The sequence below is a fragment of the Parasteatoda tepidariorum genome, chromosome 3 (genome assembly GCF_043381705.1).
Source record: "Parasteatoda tepidariorum isolate YZ-2023 chromosome 3, CAS_Ptep_4.0, whole genome shotgun sequence".
Taxonomy (NCBI): domain Eukaryota; kingdom Metazoa; phylum Arthropoda; class Arachnida; order Araneae; family Theridiidae; genus Parasteatoda; species Parasteatoda tepidariorum.
Genome location: NC_092206.1, coordinates 53,938,118 through 53,958,176, shown reverse-complemented (window position 1 = coordinate 53,958,176; position 20,059 = coordinate 53,938,118). Strand labels below are relative to the sequence as shown.

The 20,059-nt window shown below is 29.5% G+C and overlaps 1 protein-coding gene across 5 annotated transcripts in view; it reads left to right on the top strand.

Annotated features, from left to right (window-relative positions):
- The window catches only part of LOC107454425 (serine/threonine-protein kinase 26), a 101,206-nt gene that overhangs the window by 56,838 nt on the left and 24,309 nt on the right, over positions 1-20,059 (top strand). Inside the window, exon 1 of one of the 5 annotated variants that reach the window (XM_016071622.4) lies at positions 1,379-2,355. The exons of 3 other annotated variants lie outside the window; for them this stretch is intronic. In XM_016071622.4, coding sequence (XP_015927108.1) covers positions 2,203-2,355 — 153 coding nt within the window. In that variant the 5' untranslated portion in view covers positions 1,379-2,202. Of the gene's footprint in view, positions 1-1,378; positions 2,356-19,500; positions 19,679-20,059 lie in introns of those variants that run through there. One more of the 5 variants, XM_016071623.3, reaches the window with a different exon arrangement.

Here is a 20,059-nt window from a genome sequence, read left to right as displayed (position 1 = left end):
ATATAACATATTATAGCATGTAAAGAAATGTAAATATTCATTTAACGTTCTATCTGGATTCATATAAAATTATGATTTTTGTATTGCTTTGCATAAATGGTACAATGACTCTTCTAGATAACCTAAAACCGATCGAATACCAGTTATCCGACCTTAGCAAAATTTTTAGCTCTAGTACATCTCCACATAATTAATTTATAAAATATACCAATTAAAATTTATTGTATGGGAGAAGTATCCTGCCTCTAATCTTCTGATTGTTGTGAATTTATGGAATTTATGTTTTGTGATTTAAAATAATAAATAAATAAATAAAATAAAAAACGTGTGAGCTTTCTATTTTGCAAATAGTTCAAAATGTGTAATTAAGAAAATTGACATATTTTCTTAATATTTTAATTATAATTTTTAAATTTTTGATTTAATTTGTCTTACCCTACCATATAACATTTTATTGTATCACGCCGTTTGTTTTTAAGCAGTGTTTTATTTTATCCGAATTTATAATTTCTATTTTATTTATTAATTTCGGCATTTTGCACATTTTAACCTTTCTATGATTTTTTTTCTGACATTTTACGAATTTTTGCACTTTTTTTCTTTTTTTTTAACTAGTATAAACAAATTTAAAGGGAATAATTTTTAAAATTAATTTTCCATCAATCGATTTCACGGAATTTAAAATCAAAAAAATATTATTGTAACAATTGTTACTTGGGGATCAATAAGAGCTATAAATTATTTATATCTTCCTTTTTTGTTTCGTCCAATTTTTCCTTGTCTTGGCAATATAATTTATGTATCTTTGATTGAATTTGGCTTATAACATTTTACTGTACCACGCCTTAATTTTTTCAGTGGTGTTTTATTGTATCCGAATCACTGATTTTTATATATTTATTTTAACGATTTGTAGAGTTTAAAATTTTTTTTTTTTTTTCATTTAGAATTTTTTAAAAAAAATTAAAGGGGATTTTTTTTAGTTAATTTTTTACCAATTTATTTCATGATATTCAATATTAATATGCAAAATATTATTGAAGCTAACGTTATATGAATATTCTTGAGGATGATAAAATATCTGTTTATAAATTTTTTTTTTGCTCTGCGATTTCCATATGTCTTTATTTAAGCAATCTTTATTTAAATTTAGCCTCCCCTAGTTCATAACATTTTATTTTATCACACCTTTTGTTAGCAGCAGTGTTTTATTGTCTCCGAATTACTGATTTCTGAAGTAATACATTAAGCGTTTCGCATTCCGATTGTTACGCTCCAGCGATCGGCCCCGAGGTAGTTTTTCGATGTTGTAATTCGTGTTTTAAGCTTTTGGATTTGGCCAAATGAAACCTGGACAGGTGGCGTGCCGTTTTTCAGTCTCAGAAGATTCGGTTTACCTTCTGCAGAGAAGTCTTGTTGAAGGAAACTACCGAGTTCACTTTTTTTTCCTTCTTCTTTATTTTGCCCATGAATATGTGTGTGGGTTTCCTTTTATTTTTTGTTGGTTTGTCACACCATCCAGATGAATCATTCCGTTTTTGCCGTTCACTGTGTGATCACCTTTGCCAACAACAGCATCTGTGACAAAATAAGATAATTGCACGTTTTATTTGGTTGTTTGCAGGGATGAAATGTTTATATCGTAAACAGTTATGCTAAAAATTATTTTAAGATCCTCAAGTGATTCATAGCGTGATTCTACAGCCGTGGAAGTGATATATGTTGTTATTGTGAGTGTGTGCATTGTATAGTGGTTAATTAATCTGAAGATTTAAAACTGATTAATCGGAATCAATTTTTAATAAACAATATCTGGGGCTGATTTTTTAATGCTGTGATTTGTGTGCTACTTCTGTTTGTGCGTGTGCCAAAACGCGTTATTTGTTTCAATATTATTTTAAACGCCTTCTGTTTACAGGAAGCTTACAAATTGCGTGTACTTATCAATTTAAAACGGTAACTGAAGAGCGGTGGAAAAATCTCAAACTATAAATCAAGGTGGAGTGATTGAAAAATAAAGTATACGCGAGAGTGTGTTTTATTTCCTCGTTGTATTTTTGCAGCTGGTGATTTATTAGTTCTTTCCCTCACCAAATGGTACCCACTTTCGCGTGTTCGAAAAATCACTTAACATTTCTATCGCCATCTGAATCTGGTTAAGTTGTTTGTGATCCAGTGAAAAGTTAAGCGAAAATTGGCTTTATGATTTGTGGTATGCCGACTAGATTTGATTCGCCTGTGAACAGGGGCAATTTCAATGGGTGTACCATGCCGCCTACTTGGGGATATCAACATCAGCCGCAATTTTTAAAATGGCGTACATGGGCACAACCAGCACGCCCAGCACATTCATTGGTAAGTATTTTACTTATTGTTTTTTTTTTCTCACGGAGAGTTTGCTTTCTTTAGGTACATAAATGAAGAAATGACCTCTTAAGAGAATGTAATCTATAACACTCTGTGACTTCGTTATTTTTCTTACCTAATATCGTTGAAGTTTTGTACAGTATAGCCAAAGTCTGTTGCTTTGCTGTTAAACTTAACATTCAGTCAAAGATTTTTATGTAAATAAAAATCCAGAGATTTTGTGATGACCAGGGATGTTAGCGAACGCTCATTAAAAGCTAGGCTGGAAAAAAAAAAAATTTGTGTTGCTATTATATTTTAGTTTTATTTAGGTTGTTATACTTTTATACAAATCCACTTGAACGTGTTTTATGCACGATGCCTGTTTAAAAGTGATGCATTTCTTCTATTTTTAATTCAATTCATTTATTATAATGCACACAATTTTACTAGCCGTTTATTAATTGCGCCATTGACTTTTTTTCTTTGAGTTTTTTTAAGTTTTTTATTAAGTTTTAAAATTTAGTATATTCTTTCAGATATATTTTATTAATATAATCATTTGTTATCACAATTCACAATATTTTTAATATTTGTTTCTATTTGAAATGCCCCAAATTTCAAGAAACCGTAAAATCTAAATTTTCCTAAAGGTATTATACACGGTGGCTTAGTGTAGATTTAAAATGAATCGATGGCAATTAGCACTGGAACTGAAAAACTGTTTACTCGAAGAATATTTTTCCTTATGTTAATTACAACTAGATGTCAATATGTGCCTTGTTTATTTGGGTTACTTGAAATCTCAAAAACTGATTCTTTTATTATCCTTACATTCATATCTTAGATAAACTACTTCCCTTTTTTTATGAAACACAGTCCGTACTCATGGAACATGCTGACGAGGTGCGGTCGCCATTGTTCATTTTTTCATTGTCCGTTGTCTTGAGATGATGTCACACTCACACAATAGCAATTAAATGACTATTAGTAAATAGCTAATCGGTCACCCACATTTCTAATACCCGTGTGACCTTCACAGTAGCAGAATCTGTGCTGTAAATCGGCGACCGATAGAAAAACTGGTCCGGAGTTCGCACCAGTGATTAAAATTTTTATTATTTTAGTGATTAGTTGCTGTATAATGAAATTGCAAAAACTGCTATAGATATTCTTCACGCATCACTAAGCCATAGTCATTGTAACATTGTACAGAATTATTTAAGTTTAGTTTGATTTTTCACTTAATATAAGTTCTGTTTGATTACAGTTTGATTTTTTTTAAAGTCGAAGTTTTTTCGGATTTTAATGAAGCAATAAAATCTTTAATATATGTTTTGTTTAAGAAGCTATAGTTAGTTTAAAAAAGTATGAAAGTTGAGAAAGACAATAGTTTCGTTTTTGTAATTGTATTTTATAACCGTCATTGAACAGCGGACCCAATTTTTTTTTAACTCTGTAGGTTTGTAATTTTGAACCCAACTCAAAAGACAAGCGACTTCCTGGATCAAGCATTAAGAGGAACTATTCTTCGAAGAGGTCTTTTTGATGGAATTAACCCGCATTTGCGTTATATCGAGAGCAGGACTACGAAAAACTCCCATGATTTGCCCTACGCAGTGTTTCCCAAAGTGTGGTATGCGTACCCCAAGGGGTACGGGAACAGTTCAGCAGGGGTACGCGTTCTTATGCGAAATATCTTACAACAAACGAAAATGTGAAATTTTTTTATTTTAAATCAAAGCTAGTCATGAAAATTTATGATTACTTATTTTTCTATTTGCTATTTTTTGCAGAGTTAACAGTTAATAATTAGTGGTGTCAACAGCCAGTTGTGATTTTTAAATTTTGTGCCATTTTTTTATTTTTTAATTAGTGGTACACAGCNAAAATGGTACCCACTCAAAGCGTAATCTATGGGATATTTAGCCATGATATTTCAGCTATACTAAACTATTTCACTTACTATAACATTATTTAAATATGTTCAGCTGTTTTCCCACCAATTAAAACTAATAAATATAGTTAGCCCTATAAAGCTCACAAAAGAGCACAGTAATTGTTGTTTCCTTTTAATATTTGTGTATAATAGTTCAGGGAAAACACAGGGAATTTTTTTTCCAAATTTGAGTGGCAACCCTGCATAATAGCGGACCCAATTTTTTGTTAACTCCGTAACTTTGTAATTTTGAACCCAACTCAAAAGACAAGAAACTTCCTGGATCAAGCATTAAGAGGAACTATTCTTCGAAGAGGATTTTTTGATGAAATTAACCCTCATTTGCGTTACATCGAGGGCAGGACTACGATTTGACGATTGAGACCAGGACTACCCATGATTTGCCCTACGGTAAGGGGAATTCTAACCCATGATCCTTCTACCACTGAGGATATTATACATCAGAACTGTGGTCAGTGCGAGCCGGGAGCAGAATTTGTATTTATCAGCCACCTCTGGGATTCAAACCTGGGTCACCTCAATGGGAAGCGAACGCTCTATTACCTGAGCCACCGCGGCTCTTTATTATAGAATTATCAACAATCTTGTTATTACTCTATATTCCTTTACAACTGTTTCAGTATTACAAAAGCATACTTTTGGTTATTTTGAACTTCCGCCTTCCTTTATGAGCTTAAATACGAAATTAGTAACCCCCTAATATTTGTTCAGATGAGTTTTTTATAATTAATTATTTTTGTGGTTTCCTAGGAATTTTTTTTTATCAACCCTTATTAATTAATTCTGAAATTTTTAAATAATCTATAAAAAATTTAGGAAAATATTTTTTTAAATTTATATTATGCTCTAAATAAATGAACTTATGAACTTGTTCTTAAAGCATTTATCACCCTTATTCTTAAAACATTTTATTACCTAAGAAGCAGTATTAAAAATAAGCAAAATTTATTTTTGTAATGCTATTGAAAAAAAGAAATTAATGAGATTTGTATCTCATTGCTATTGAGTATTGCGACTTCACTACAAAATATAGTCATTTTTTTTAAAGGAGACTGTAAATAAAATAATTAGGTAAATAAATAGATAAATTAAATAATTTACTGCAAAAAATAACAAATTAACAGTGTGCATCATATTGGGGGAAAATGGAGAAAAAAAAATATTTCAATCCGTATTTTAGAGTTAAATAAATCAAAAATAAATGCTTCGCAAGGCGAAATATAATCAAAATTCAAAAACTAAATGCAAATATTTTCCAACATAAATAACGTGCAGGGTGAATCCGGAAAGAGCATTTTAACCGATGGCAGTAAGAAAGAAAAGTATTAAATCAAACGACGGAGAAAAACAAACAAAAATTCATCACGAGATGCAGAGTCCGAAAAGATGCTCCATTTGATAGTTGTATAAATTGCTGACTTCTTCCGTGGCCTACAATTCCACATGCCCTTCTTTCCCGTTCAGTATATTCTTGATGACCTTTGTACCGCCTGTCCTTTAGGCATTTTCTTTCGGTTCAATAATAACTATTTTTAATGTGGGTGGTGTAATTTTTTATAGTTTTTAAGAATTAAAATTCAATGTATGAAAGAAATCATTGGTTATATTTTTGTTTTAACCCTTTGGCGCAAAATTTTTGTGAAAAATATTTTTCATATTTTTTTTAATTATTTTGTATTATTTAAAGAAATTTTATATTTAGCACTTCAATTATTTATGGTTATCAAATGCAGCTTGAAATACCGGTGTCTCTTTCTGTGTTAAATGTAAAATCTTTTAAACACGACTCACTCCCAAACAATAATTTTTCAAATTTGCACTTATTTGCAGTCATTTAGATCTATGAAGGGAGAAAAAAAATATTTTTTTTCCAAACTACTTGTTTATGATTTTATACTTTAGTATAAACCTAATTCCGATAAAGTAACAGAGTCTTTTTTAGTAACTATTAGACTATTTTTTATAATTAAAAACTACCAAAATATATCCTGGCTTGTAATTAGTAGAGCGTCAGAAATATATATATATTAAAGGGACACCGGTGTCCCATTTCGTCAAAGGGTTAATTCATTTCTCTTTATTAAAAAGTTCACATTTTGTGTAACAATAAGATGGCCTTTTAAAATGATTGAATGCTAGTTAATGGTAAACACTTTTAATAATTATAGAGAAATCACGAAAAATGCAATAATAATTATTTATTTATTTTTTCGTTGTGCATGTTTGTTATTTTTTTAAAAGGATGCTGACTGCTTGGGATTGTTTATATTTTAGATTATTGTTGATTCTTTATATTTTAGATTATTGTTGATTGTTTATATTTTAGATTATTGTTGATTGTTTATATTTTAGATTATTTTGATTTAATAATTTTAATTTCATTATTTTTAAACATGCCTTCAAAATAAAATACAGTTATACCAAAAAATAAATATAAAATGATTTAACATTTTAACTTACTAGAACGTTAAATCAATGAAAAGCCGGAGCTTGTTTCTTTGCAATGAGACGGATTCATCTGGGGGTAATCGGAGACAATGATACATTACAAACATTAAAAAATTTATGGCACTACCTTCGGGGGCCCCTGTTTTTTAAATAAATAAAATTCTAATGGAACACAGATATTTTTAATTTGGGGTATAAGCTTAGGAATTTAAATTCAGTTTCAATAAAATGGGCGGCTCGGTACCATTTGATCCATGGACCGGGGGTAACACTGCCTTAATGAATATATGAATAATAAAAAGTAAATTCTTTTAGAGCAACCTAATGTCACACAGTCAATCTTAATTTATTTTTTATATTGTATTTCGATTTTATATATATAGTGTATCGGTTAAGACGAAATCAATTCATTTTAATAGACAGCCTATTGAAAGAAGAAAAAAAATCTATGTTGATATTGCAGGTGTTCGCCATTCATTCTACCGGAACCCTTATTAACGCAAAGTAGATATAACTTCCTTTCTACTTTACGGAACATGCTGAGTTCATATTAATAAAAAGTGCTTCATATCCATAAATTTCTTTTTTAATCTTAGTTTTTTTTCCCCATTAAATATCATTTATAATACAATGAATCCCTGCTGTTGGATTTGACCAGGTTTGAGGAAATGTATATAATTTAGATTGCTGCTGAGTTTTGAACTTCTTTTTCCACTTGCTGAACCTAAAATTAATTTCAAAATCATCTATGAACTCCTTATTATCTTGTTCGATATTTTTGCCCTGCTTTTAATTGTGACTTGTTTCTTTTTTTCATCCAGAGAATACTTTGCTCTAGTTTAGCTAATTTTCTTCGTTTAAGTTAATATCCTGATATTAAAATTAAAAAAAAAATTTCGGTTTACTTTTTTAGATACTTCAAGAAATACAGTAAAAATTAAGTATAAAATTTCAAGTATTTTGCAGTATCTTCTTCTATTATTTCAAGTATTTTCAAGTATCTTCTAAAAATATATAAAACTTTAGTAAAAAATATTTAGTAAAAAAGTTTGCCTAAATAACCAGAATTGGAGAAATGTAAGCTCTTTAATTCCCGACAAACCAAGACGTGATGCAGTTGCGGCCTTCCGCTTATATACAGGCCACGATTGTCTTTCTGCTCACTTATACCGCATAGGCCTTTCCACCACGCCTTTTTATCCACTTTGTAAATCTGGAGAGAAATTGGGCAGGGACCACCTGCTTCTATGTGGGGCCCTTCATGGACACACTGAGTCTTCAAGATATTGGGAAGCAAGAGAACTTTTAAGGCAATGACTTCGGTCTTCTTTCGTTGTTATCCTCCGTACATTTGTATTCGTTATTTATTTCATATTTCTGCTTGTACCTTTTTGCCTTTCCATTGGAAATCAAAAAGAAAAAAAATGTCTATCTTCTAATGCCGGGAGAATATTTAAATAACAAACAAAGGAATAATAAATCGAAGTAAGGCATTTCGATTTCCTTTTTTAGTGTTTAAAAATATGAATGCAATTATAATTTTACATTGAATCTTTCAACAAACATATCTTAATTTTAGGGCTAGTGATATTTTTACGCAGTTAACACTGTTGGCTAGCGATTAATTCAGATACAAAACATTAGCTTTTGAGGTGTTTTATCTCAAAGTTGAAGATTTTTTTATTGCATAATCTATTTTATCATAACTACTAGCAGTAGAATTATTAGTTTTTGCAGCTATGTACTTCTGCGTCTGACGATGTGAATGTTATGTCTTACTTTACTTAAATTTCTAATAAGTTTTGGTAATAAAATTGTTACGTTGTTTTTCTTATGAACGAATACCAATTCAATACAATATTTTGAATCCTATCCCCGCGCTTTTTTTTTATCAGTTGTCGGTCCCATTGACGGGTTGGAAAGAAAAGGAAACGAAGCGATCTGAAAAGAATTGCGTGAGCAATTATTCTATAACATGAAATTTTTAAGAAAAGTATGAAATATGAGAGTTGTTATAAGCCTTAACCTAAAATTTTTAGATTTTTTATTTTTATAATTAGTTTAATCATACTTTGGTCAGTTAGGAGTTATTGGCGCAAGAGCCAGTTTTGGCTATATCGCATCTTCAGCTAGGTTTATTTAATTAACAATTTTAATGCAATTGAAAAACTAGACTGATGAATAGAAACCTATGTGCTTGAATGATGTTTTAATTTATTAATTTTATACTTTCCATAGAAAGCCAATTATCAAACGTTGATAGTAAAATGTAAACAATGTATGAAAACTTAAAATGATTGACTTTTTGCGTAGCTACACTCCCGCTCTAAGGCGTAACCGTACGTCTGAGGTCGCTTACAATCAGACATTCATTTCGAAGATTTTTTGTATGTTAATAACATCTCTTTTGTCTAAACTTGAATGGTATAGCCGTGTTATTTTTGATTTTTAAACTGATGTTGGTGCTTAGTTTTTCTACTCAAATGCTCATTCTGGATCCTGATAGTAAAAAAAAAACAACTTAAGTGTCTATATTCGTTGAAGTAGTGTGGGAAAATCACCTCGTTTAACGTTACCTTGAATATGAAGGTTACAATCTTGATGGAAAGTCATTAAATAATCGCACTTCTTCCGTGTGTCATTTCGAATTCTTTTTTATTGTTGTCTTTGAAACTTTTCCAGGGAAGGAAAGTACGTGTTATCTTATTTTTCCCTTTGCTCGTAAACTATTTTTTTTTTTTTTTCATTGAACTCTGATCTGTAACTAATAATTGGTTAAATTTTATTGCAAGCAACTTTTCGGAAGTAAGTAAGATTTCAAAAAGGAAAAAATCATAGTTTGTTGAGTACATATTACTCTTTTACACTAATATAACTTATAAAAAATCTCAGTTTAGAGTAATACAATAAGAATAAGATATTCTTACTGTGCATCTCATTATTCCTTTGACGCAGAATTTTTATTATTTTGTATTAGTATTGGCCAAATTAGTTGAAAAATATTGTATTTAGCATTTAATTAATTTTCCTTATGAAAAAGCCTGAAACACGGGTGCCTTTTTTGCGTTGAAGGTAAAATCTTCCAAACACGGCTCACTTCCAAACAATAGTTTTTCAAATTTACACTTACTTGCTGTTATTTAGATCTAAGAGAAACAATTATTTGTCATTGAAACTTCTTTAATTCACAAAATCAATTATTGATAAATTTTGGAATCTGAATGGAAAAAAAAATTTCGGACAAATATAATTCTAATAATCTAACAGATTTTTTTAGTCACTGTTAAACTGTTTTATATAATCAAAAAATGCAAAAATATATTTTCGTTTCTGATTAGAGCGTCAGAAAAAAATTTCTATATAAAAGAGACACCGATGTCTCGTCTGCGTCAAAGGGTTATACTACTAGATTATTATTTCTAACATTCGTATTCCAAATAGCAGGGCTGATTGTGCTCCGGAAAAAATCCGGATTTCCGGATTTTTCGCTAACAGTGATCCGGAAGTTTCCGGAGATCGAAGGTCCAGACGTTTCAAAAAATCATTGATCACAGAAGTTCCCGGAAATCAAATTTTCAAAAGTGGAACTTAAAAACACAGTTTATTTTATTTGTTTGAAAGGGAGAGTCAGAGAGATACTTTATAAGCTTATATTCATGATTAATATTCATTTTTTATCAGCAAATAGTTGTTATAATCATAAACTCAAGAAAGACATACATTTGTAAATTTTAATTACTTTTCCAGGTCATCATAGGTATGTGTAAAATTTTAAATATATTTTAAGTAAACTAAGAAATATTGAGAAAAATGAAGAAAAAAAACTTGTTTAATTTTTTTTTCAATTCATTTTTTTTTTTTTTTTTTTTTTTTTTNTTTGTTTATTTTTAACTCAAGAAATTTTCCGGAATTTTGACTTGGGCTCACAATCACCCCTGAAATAGTAAAAATACTTCTTTTTCGAATTTCCAAATTCAAAGTTGCACTTTAAATAATTTATGAAGTTATTATAATATGCACTTTAAGATAAAATCTTCTTGCTTGAGATGCTAACCTTAGATGTATTACCTAACTCGAACATAAATATGCTGATTAATGATAAATATGCTAATAAATGTTAATGCTAATTTTTAATCAGACTAAACCAGCTTTTCGATGTATTCGGATTCTGAACCTTCTAAATATAGGGGGTGACCGCAGCTTGGGGTATATGTTCCCAGTCGTGTTGTCAGAAAAACGGTAAAAAACATTTTAATCGCCCTTCCCCCCCCTTTTTTTTTTCAATGAGAAAATAGCGTATTGTGCCATATTTATGCATGCTACGTAGCGAAAATCAATACTTATGTTACATAATTAATCATTGGTCGAAAAATATTTAATTCATAAAGTATAAGCATCACGTTAAACTAAGTACTTCATGTGACAAATACAAAATTTCAAATAAATAGATTGAATAGTTCTGCAATATTGCAATTTTAAAAATTTATAGCTTTGTAAAGATGTGGTCAGTTAATTGCTCTAAATTCCAGATCTGGCGTCTTTGTCTTAAAGAAAAAATTATTAGACCAAATATTAATCTATGCATACATTTTACGAGTATGAGCAACTCAAAAAGCATTTTAACGCAAGAATACTAATTTCTATCTCAAGTCAAGGAACTTCGCTATGCTATTTCGATGCATTAATAATTCACAAGTTCTTAAATTAAATTAACGCTTTGATAGTTATCGAATCCGCCGCTTTCATTTGCATCCTATTAATTTCACAAAAAGTCTTTTATTTAATATTTTAAATTAAGTATTTAATCAACAAAGCATACTTAATTTAGTAAAAATAAATACACATGTTTTGTTTTTGTGGTTATTAAAATTCCTTATAAAATATACAACCACAGTTTTGTGTTACTCTAAAGTAAAAAAAAAGTGTATTATAACTGCAACACTGATTTTCGATTTACTAGATTCGATTATTTTAGAACAATTGTAATCGGACCTTATTTATTCAGATGAGTGGCGAACCGAAGCTATTAAACTTGCCTTGATACAGATGTTACGATAAATTTCGTAATTGAACCATACAGCAGAAGGTTTCTAGGTAAACCTTGTAGAAATTGTTTGTTGTGAAACTACTCGGTGGTGCTTACAATAATTTGTGTAATGTTGCCAACTTTTTTGTTTTCTTTAATGTTTTGTCGTAACCTTCGCTTTCATTATAAACACATTGCGGCATTTCTCTGCCTTTTTTCTAACAGCTTTAGTTTTGAAATAATTGGAGGAAGCTTCATAACTGCTTTCTCTTAAATTGATAATAGAGTATCTTTCTCTTCTCACCCTCTACTCCACCCCACCATCAAAAATCAATTTTGTTCAAATAAGCAAGAAATTTTGTTAATAGAAACTAGCAAAAAAATTGAGACGTTAGTAAGTATATTTTAGAAATAAATACAAGCTTTTTTTTAGTATCTAGTAGTTATTTAGCATTTTTATTGAAACGTGCTTGAAAGTTTATTAAACATGCGCATATTATTTTATTTTTTTAACTTCTTTCAAAATATGGAGTCAAATGAGCAAAAATTCTATCTATTTAAAAATAGCTATTTATGACTAGTCCGTTGATTACTTTAAAACAAAATCTAAGCACTTTCTAAAATATTTAAATTTTATCATAATAAAGATACATGTGCCCAACTAGCTACGTTTTAAAATGGGGCACTTTGAGTAGTTTTAGATATTATCTTAAATGTATTACGCGTTATTGTTAAATCCATGGCATTTTCATGTAAAAAAGAAATATTTATACTTCACCCTTTTAAATGTATAAAAATTGGTTCTCAATTTATCATTTTGTACCGAATCGCATAATTTATTTTAGAAATCCTGATGCCTTTCTGGCTTAATTAGTTTCAGATTGAGAAACTAAAAGTTGAAGTATTGAGAAGCTAATTAACATCATTGTATGAAAACTATAATTATGAGATTTTGAGCATTACTTTCAACTCGAATTACTTTATTGCTGTCGAAAATTTTCACATTTCATAATCTGATGGGCACATTTAATCCCACTCAATCTCGACTAAGAGTATCTAAGTTAAGTAGTCCGTCTTTGACAAGTAAAATAATTGATAGGCAGAAATAAATAATTAAAATACTCTGACGCTGTTGATTGAATTAGTTCAGGAGACGAAATTCCACTCTGCAGTCTCCATTGGCGTCCGAATATTTAGGGCTGGCGAGTAAGTTTTGTTTACTGCTGATTTCGACACTATCAAAGTACCCGGTCTCTTTGATACTTATAATGATATTGAATCATTGAAACTTATGGCAGACTTATTTTATATAAAAATTTTTATAATTATTTTTCCGATAAATATGTTTCAATTTCTTTACGCCCTTTTATGGTTTTGATCACCAAAAAGTTCTACATGCTATATTTGTTAACATTTTAAAAATCGTTCATATTTTTCGCGGAAATTGTAGCGAGTAAAAATATTAGTTTGATCACTGCCTTTAGAACTGAAACTTCTTGCCCTGAATTAGTGATTGTTAGCGTGACATCTTACACTTCTCTTTCGAATAAAATGGATCATTATATAATTATGCTTGAGAAAACCTTTTCCCGTTTTTCCTTACTCGCATATGAATCTACATTTTCCTCTTCTCTCTTATGAGGCAAATGAATCATAATCTTTAACTTTCGCAAGAAACCCAGGCTTTATGTAAGTGTCCAGTTAGCGAGTAATAGTGGTAATAAATTTCTGGTTGTGTGGTTTGATTGATGAGGAAAACGCTTTTGTCGTCTGTAATTGGGTGTTTTCTATTCCTTATTATTTTTCTTAAATCTCAAAACTAAACGAAAGCGTTTCCCTATTTTGCATTAATAATTTTACTAATCCCATAACTTCCTGGTCACCTCTAAAAAAAAAAAAAACACAACCTGAAATAATAAATCATTTACGCTGAATGGAGCCAAGTTATCCTCTTTGATGTTATTTTTTTTCTTAATGCGTTTATTTATTACCTATATATATATATATATTTCTTATGTGGCACCATAAACTCTGGTAGTTCTCGATCTATTGGCAACACTAATTATTTTGTTAGGCTGTCTTAAGTAATAATTTAAGTGTAGTTGGTTATACATTAAGTATTTATTTAGAAATTTTTTTTATTTTTATAGAAATGAGAACTTAGTTACGAAGTAACTATTTAGATTTATTTTTGACCTTTTCTAAAATGACTGTAGAAATTTTAAACGAAAACTGTGTTATTGTGCCGCACACTGTCATACTAATTATTTGTGACAGAGATACAGCATATAGAAGTTATACGATACTCAAGTTACGACAGCACGTAATTAAGCATTTTAGGACGAGTTTTCAATCTTATCACATGAATAAGATCGAAATAATTTTAATACTTCAAGGCGGAAATGTCCCGAACTCATACTTGCTCGTGATTTAATGGCTGACAGACAGAGTTTATATTATTACTGAAATTCAATACAGAAAGAACTACGGACAGAAAATAATTAAAATTGAAATCAAAGAAAGTACTTCTAAGCGGGCAGCAGCTGAACTGTAAAAAAAATTTTGGTTAATACATTGTTTAAAACTAATTAAGGTGTTAGTATTGGAAAAGGGATTGCAGAATTAGAATATTTGATTATATTCATGTTGTGCATTCGTTTTGGTTACCATTAAAGTTTATGGCTAAAGTTATGGATAATTTTGAAAGGTGAATAAGAGTTGGTCTCCAAAGGCGGCTAAGTATTTTTATTTAACTCTTATTGCCGTGCAAAAATTTTAAAAAGAAAAATGTTAAGTAAATTTAAAAGAACGCAGTTTGCATGTTCTTATGAAGCTAATAACTTAAACATTTTTGAAAGTATTTAAAAAAATTAAAATTATAATATTTTCCGTTAACATAGGACAAGAAACCAACTGAAATATAATTGGTTTCTAATTCTAAATGTTATTGAAAGTATTTTTTAAAAATTAAAACGATAGAAGAAGAAAAAAATTGTTAACTAAGGCAAAGAAGCCAACTGAAATAGAATTCTACTGCAATTTTAAATATTGAAGTATTTTAGAAATTCAAATTATTATTATTTACATTAACGTAGTCTATCTTCGCACTTTTTTTTTTTTTTTTTTTTTTTNTTTTTTTTTTTTTTTTTTTTACTTGTTATTTGTGACTCTCAGAAAATCCCTCTATCGATTTATTTCTAACTTTGCTGGTTGACATTTGAAAATCACATTATTTTAAAATTGTTATAAAATTGACAAATAATTCTAACCTGATATATTTTCCGAATATCCTTAATTATTTAATTCCGGGGCTTGTGGAAGAACTGTTGAATGTCCTTTTCCACCACTTCCTTATTTCCAGGGTTAAAAAATTTAAATCTGTTGAGAAACTTTTTTTTTTCCTTTTAATTTCTATTTTCTTATACCTAATTTGCTTTTCTTATACCTTATCTCGTTACTTAGAAAATAGTTAGCACTATTTATTCATTCGCATATTTAATCTATACCCCACGCACCATAGCAACTTATAATCATTAGACCAGGGGTTTCTAACTTACATGAGGCCGGGGGCCGCAATTGAAAACACCAGTCAAATGGCAGGCCGCAACTTTATCGAAATTTTATATAGGATTCTTTTATGTTTGAAGGAACATTAAATATTACTGTCAGATTTTTATCAAGTTGTACGAAACAAATGTTTTGAATTACAAATTAAAATTAGAAGTAGATTATTAAGATGCATACACAATAAATTTTGTATTTGAATAAATATTTTCTTAGATGCAAAACCTGAAAAATAAATTTTTTAGCCCCGTTGGTATGTTAAATTTCACAGAAACGAAAAATTTAGGGGTTTTTTTTAAACGAAGAAAAGTATTTTAAGTCCATATAGATTTTTTACGAAAATTGTCCGCAAAAAAATTACAACGGGCCACAAAAAAAAAGGCTTCTCGGGCCGCCTGTTGGTAACCACTGCATTAGACCCATAGAAGTAATTGGGATACGGAATTGTATTTTTCTACATATCTATTTAGTTTTTTATCTGTTTGTTAGAATTAAAATCCGTGTAAATTTTTTCTTTCATTCAACGCAAATCTTTTTTTTTTTCATCACTAAATATCAACCCCTCCCATTTATCTGTTTCTAGAAATGCTGGAAATATAATAAAATAGCCGCAACTTCGTGTGTTTTTTATTCTTCCATATTTTTTATTATTTAAATCTAAGCCAACGTTGAATTAGGATGATCACATTTTTTCTTCCTATCCACTGAAAAGAAGAAAAACGAATTGCTTGTTTGTTTTTTTATTTACTCGTGAGTCAACGAACATTATCTTGGGAGGAGAGAAAGCGGTTCGAAATTTACAGCCCTTCTTATGTCCACGATTCTGACATTTATCCATACTTATACCTCTACATCTTGCTTCTATTGTTTCAAGAAATCTTTATGATAAATTGTATAGAACGCAGATCGTCCCCCTATTGAAGAATTCTTTAAACAACGAAACGAGGTCAGGCAATTTGTCACCCCTTTTGCAACACACTTCCTTTTAATACAGCAACGAACGAATGAATGATTTGTACAAACGTGAAGTATATGTTCCTAATACTGATGGTATGTCGTACCTCTTCTCTCCTTCATTTGTGTCTCGCTATCTAGCGTTCCTATCGCTGCCTCATTGAAGGCTGATGTTGATCTACGTAGTTTTGTTAGAATTAAAAATGTCGTTATTTGCCATCTATCTGCTTACCTTATTCATCTATTGTCTCTTTTTATTTTCTTGCATTTCATTGGTTGTTTTAAACAATGGAGTATACAACTTAATTTTTGTATCATTGCGGCTTTCGCTTTATTATCATCAAATGGTAATTTCTGATTATTGTTTGATAGAATGTATGTCTTTCTTAAAGTAAGACTCAACTGTCCAGCGTTAGTTTTTAACACCTTTTATGATTCCTGGTCTGACACTGTTAGAAAGTTTTAGCCCACGAATGCTATTTTTCATCCACGCGCTTTTATTTACAAAATGCAGGGGTGTTTGTGCTCCGGAAACAATCCGGATTTCCGGAATTTTCGCTAGCAGTGATCTGGAAGTTTCCGGAGATCGAAGGTCCAGACGTTTCAAAATATTATTTATCACAGAAGTTTCCGGACATCAAATTTTCAAAGGTGGAACATAAAAACACAGTTTATTTTATTTGTTTGTAAGGGAGAGCCAGAGAGATACTTTATAAGCTTATATTCATGATTAATATTCATTTTTTATCAGTAAATAGTTGTTATAATCATAAACTCAAGAAAGAAAGACATATTTGTAAATTTTAATTACCTCTCCAGGTCATCATAGCTATGTGTAAATGGTATAGGTATGTGTAAAATTTTAAATATATTTTAAGTAAACTAAGAAATATAGGAAAAAAACCTTGTTTAAATTTTTTTTCAATTTAAATTTTTTTTTTGTTTTTTTTTTTAACTCAAGAAATTTTCCGGAATTTTGACTTGGGCTCACAATCACCCCTGAAAATGATTTTCTGGAAATTAATAGGATGCAAATATTTTACGAAGTACTACTACACTGCTTTAGTAGATTTTCAAAATAATATGGCCAGGGGGGGGGGAACGCTTCAGTCCTGAGGACTGAAATCAGTCTTCGTAAAATCAGTTGACTGAATTGATTACAAAAAAGAAATCAAACTGTTTATTAAAATAAAAATTAACAATTATTTTTTGTTAAAATGAATAAAAACAATTATTACTTTTTATGAAATTGTTATTTTTCATAATAATTGCAAAATGATCAAGTAATTAAGTCATTCCACAATGAAAGGATTGGAGATTGACTGAACTTCATCCTCTACTTGTGTAAACAAAATTTGTATTGCTGAATTTAAATTTGCTTCAGTTTGTAACCCCCCCCCCNACCCCCCCCCCCCGATAATTTGAAATGTTGGGTAAAATCAAATTACTCTTACTTTTTTTTTAAAAAAAATGAAATTTATAAACCTAGGAGAATAAATATAGAAAAATAGTTTTTTTTTTAAATTCATTTATTTGTTAATGAAAAAATACATTGATATTATATGTAAGCCATTCTTACAGAAAGTGAGTTATAAATTTCTGGATAATTCTAGTAAACAACCCTAGTTCGTATTAATTGGTCATGAAACAAAAGTCAGTCTTGAAATTTTTATAGAGTTACACCCATGAATGTGGTCAAAATGATGCGAAGCAGGAAGAATAAAAAATTACCTAAAAACATAAGAGTCAAATGTTTTAAGCTCTCAAAGAATATTTTGTGGTGTTATATTTATAGTTAAAACAACTATTAATTTTTTAAGGAAACTATTATTAATAACATATTTATCTATGAATTTGATCTTATTGGTTTTGCTAAAAACTTGCTTTAAAAAAAAAAAAAATTTCTCTTAAATTATGTCATTAGCGGAAGTTAATAGTTTGATTATAGAACTAACAATAGTTGCTGTCCTGATATTTTCCTTTCTTGAGCCTTGCAAGCTATCTAACTTGCCGGAACTGCTAGAAAGGGTTGCAAATTATATACATATTTGAGACAGTGTCCATTTCTTGCAGCGTCCATCTGTTGCGTGTGTCCAGGGTCAGACAAAATTTTTGAATGTTTAACATGAATAAAAATATATAATTAATAAAAATAATTTAAAATGGTTTTTAATTGTCCTAGTTTATTATGTATATTTAGCAACTCTTTCTAGCTGTCTTTTATTGTTGTGTGTGCGTGTCTATTTTGCTCTTTCATTTTGGCTATATTAATATTGAAGCATATTCTATATTTATCATAATTATTTAATGCTGACATTTTTTTAGATTTTCCATATTTTATAAAGAAGTGCTGCTGAGTATAGTTAATAGTATTTCGTGGCTTTTAGCGATTAAAACTATGATTTTGTGCTTAAATAAATAAATCTCTCATATCACATATATTTGGCCTTAAAATTTCAAAATTAACAATTATAAAAACAAAAAATAAGTGTTTATTATTAAGTTGTAAGAATCTTTCAATTTAAAATCGTCTCACTCGTCCATGTATTAATCTGACTTAATTTTATATATCATCTTTATTCCAGTTATTTTTCAAAACATAATCTAAATTCATTTTTTTTAATTATTTTATCACTAATACGGCTGTGTAATCTTATCGATTAAGTTAGAAGTAGGAGTAATTGATTTGATCCATAGAGGACTGCGAATTTATTCCTAAATAAATGTTTTGCATTTATACACACACACCAAATAACTTGATTTAATAAACACAGTTTTCCTTCTTAATTTATATTTACACTATTCTCCGTAAGCCTCAAATAAGCATGTTTGAAATAAATAATAGTACTCCTGACTTCTGCTTGTAGCCCATAATTTATTTATTTCTTTATAGTGTGTATGTGTCTCAATATATTTGTTTACCCTAAATATAAATTACTCATCTCAATATTTTCACAAACAAACCCATATCTGTGAATGTTTTCACTTCATCGATATCTCATCATCAATCCAACATATACACAAATAAAAATATTTTTCTGATAATATACTTCACTTTTAGATATCACTTTATAACCTCATTGATCATACCCTTTTTTGAAAGAAAAAAAAAAGAAATGTCTGCCTGTAACGTGTTAAAATTTTTATCAGTAAAGAATTGTGCTTATCAAGACTATTTCGGCATAAGGAGAAAGATAACATTGCAAAAGTAATAGCTTTCATGCAACTGTTGTCTTTGTAGTCATGGTGATATATTAATTTTTTTTTCTTTGTTGTACAATACCGCGATTAAAGCTCAGTTGGAACTTTTTTTTCAGTGTAAATGGTTACGTTTTCCATGAACTATTTAAAAAATTTCTATGATGCTACGCACCCGCCAGGTATGTTCTAATAACTTCATTTAATTCAATCTTTACTGACCCGTTGCGTTTGGAGATATATGGCGCAATGGCCTGTACTTTGACCTTTAACCAAATATTTGTCACGAAGTTTCGACGTGTAAACAAATAAGTAGCGGTTAACTTATTTGTAATCGATTGCATTTCATTTTAAACATCAATTTATGGTAGAATTTCGTGTTTAAGCTATTTTTTTAATAGATTAGAAATAGACATTTTGACTTTGTAGTAGTTCTTTTTTCACCCCTTTAAGATTGTATTAGTTAATTTTGGTTTAAGATAAAAATTGTTGCTGAAATGTTTTATTTCAGACTGCATTTCTACTTGAGTTTCATTTAGGTTTTAATATTTATTAACGGCAAC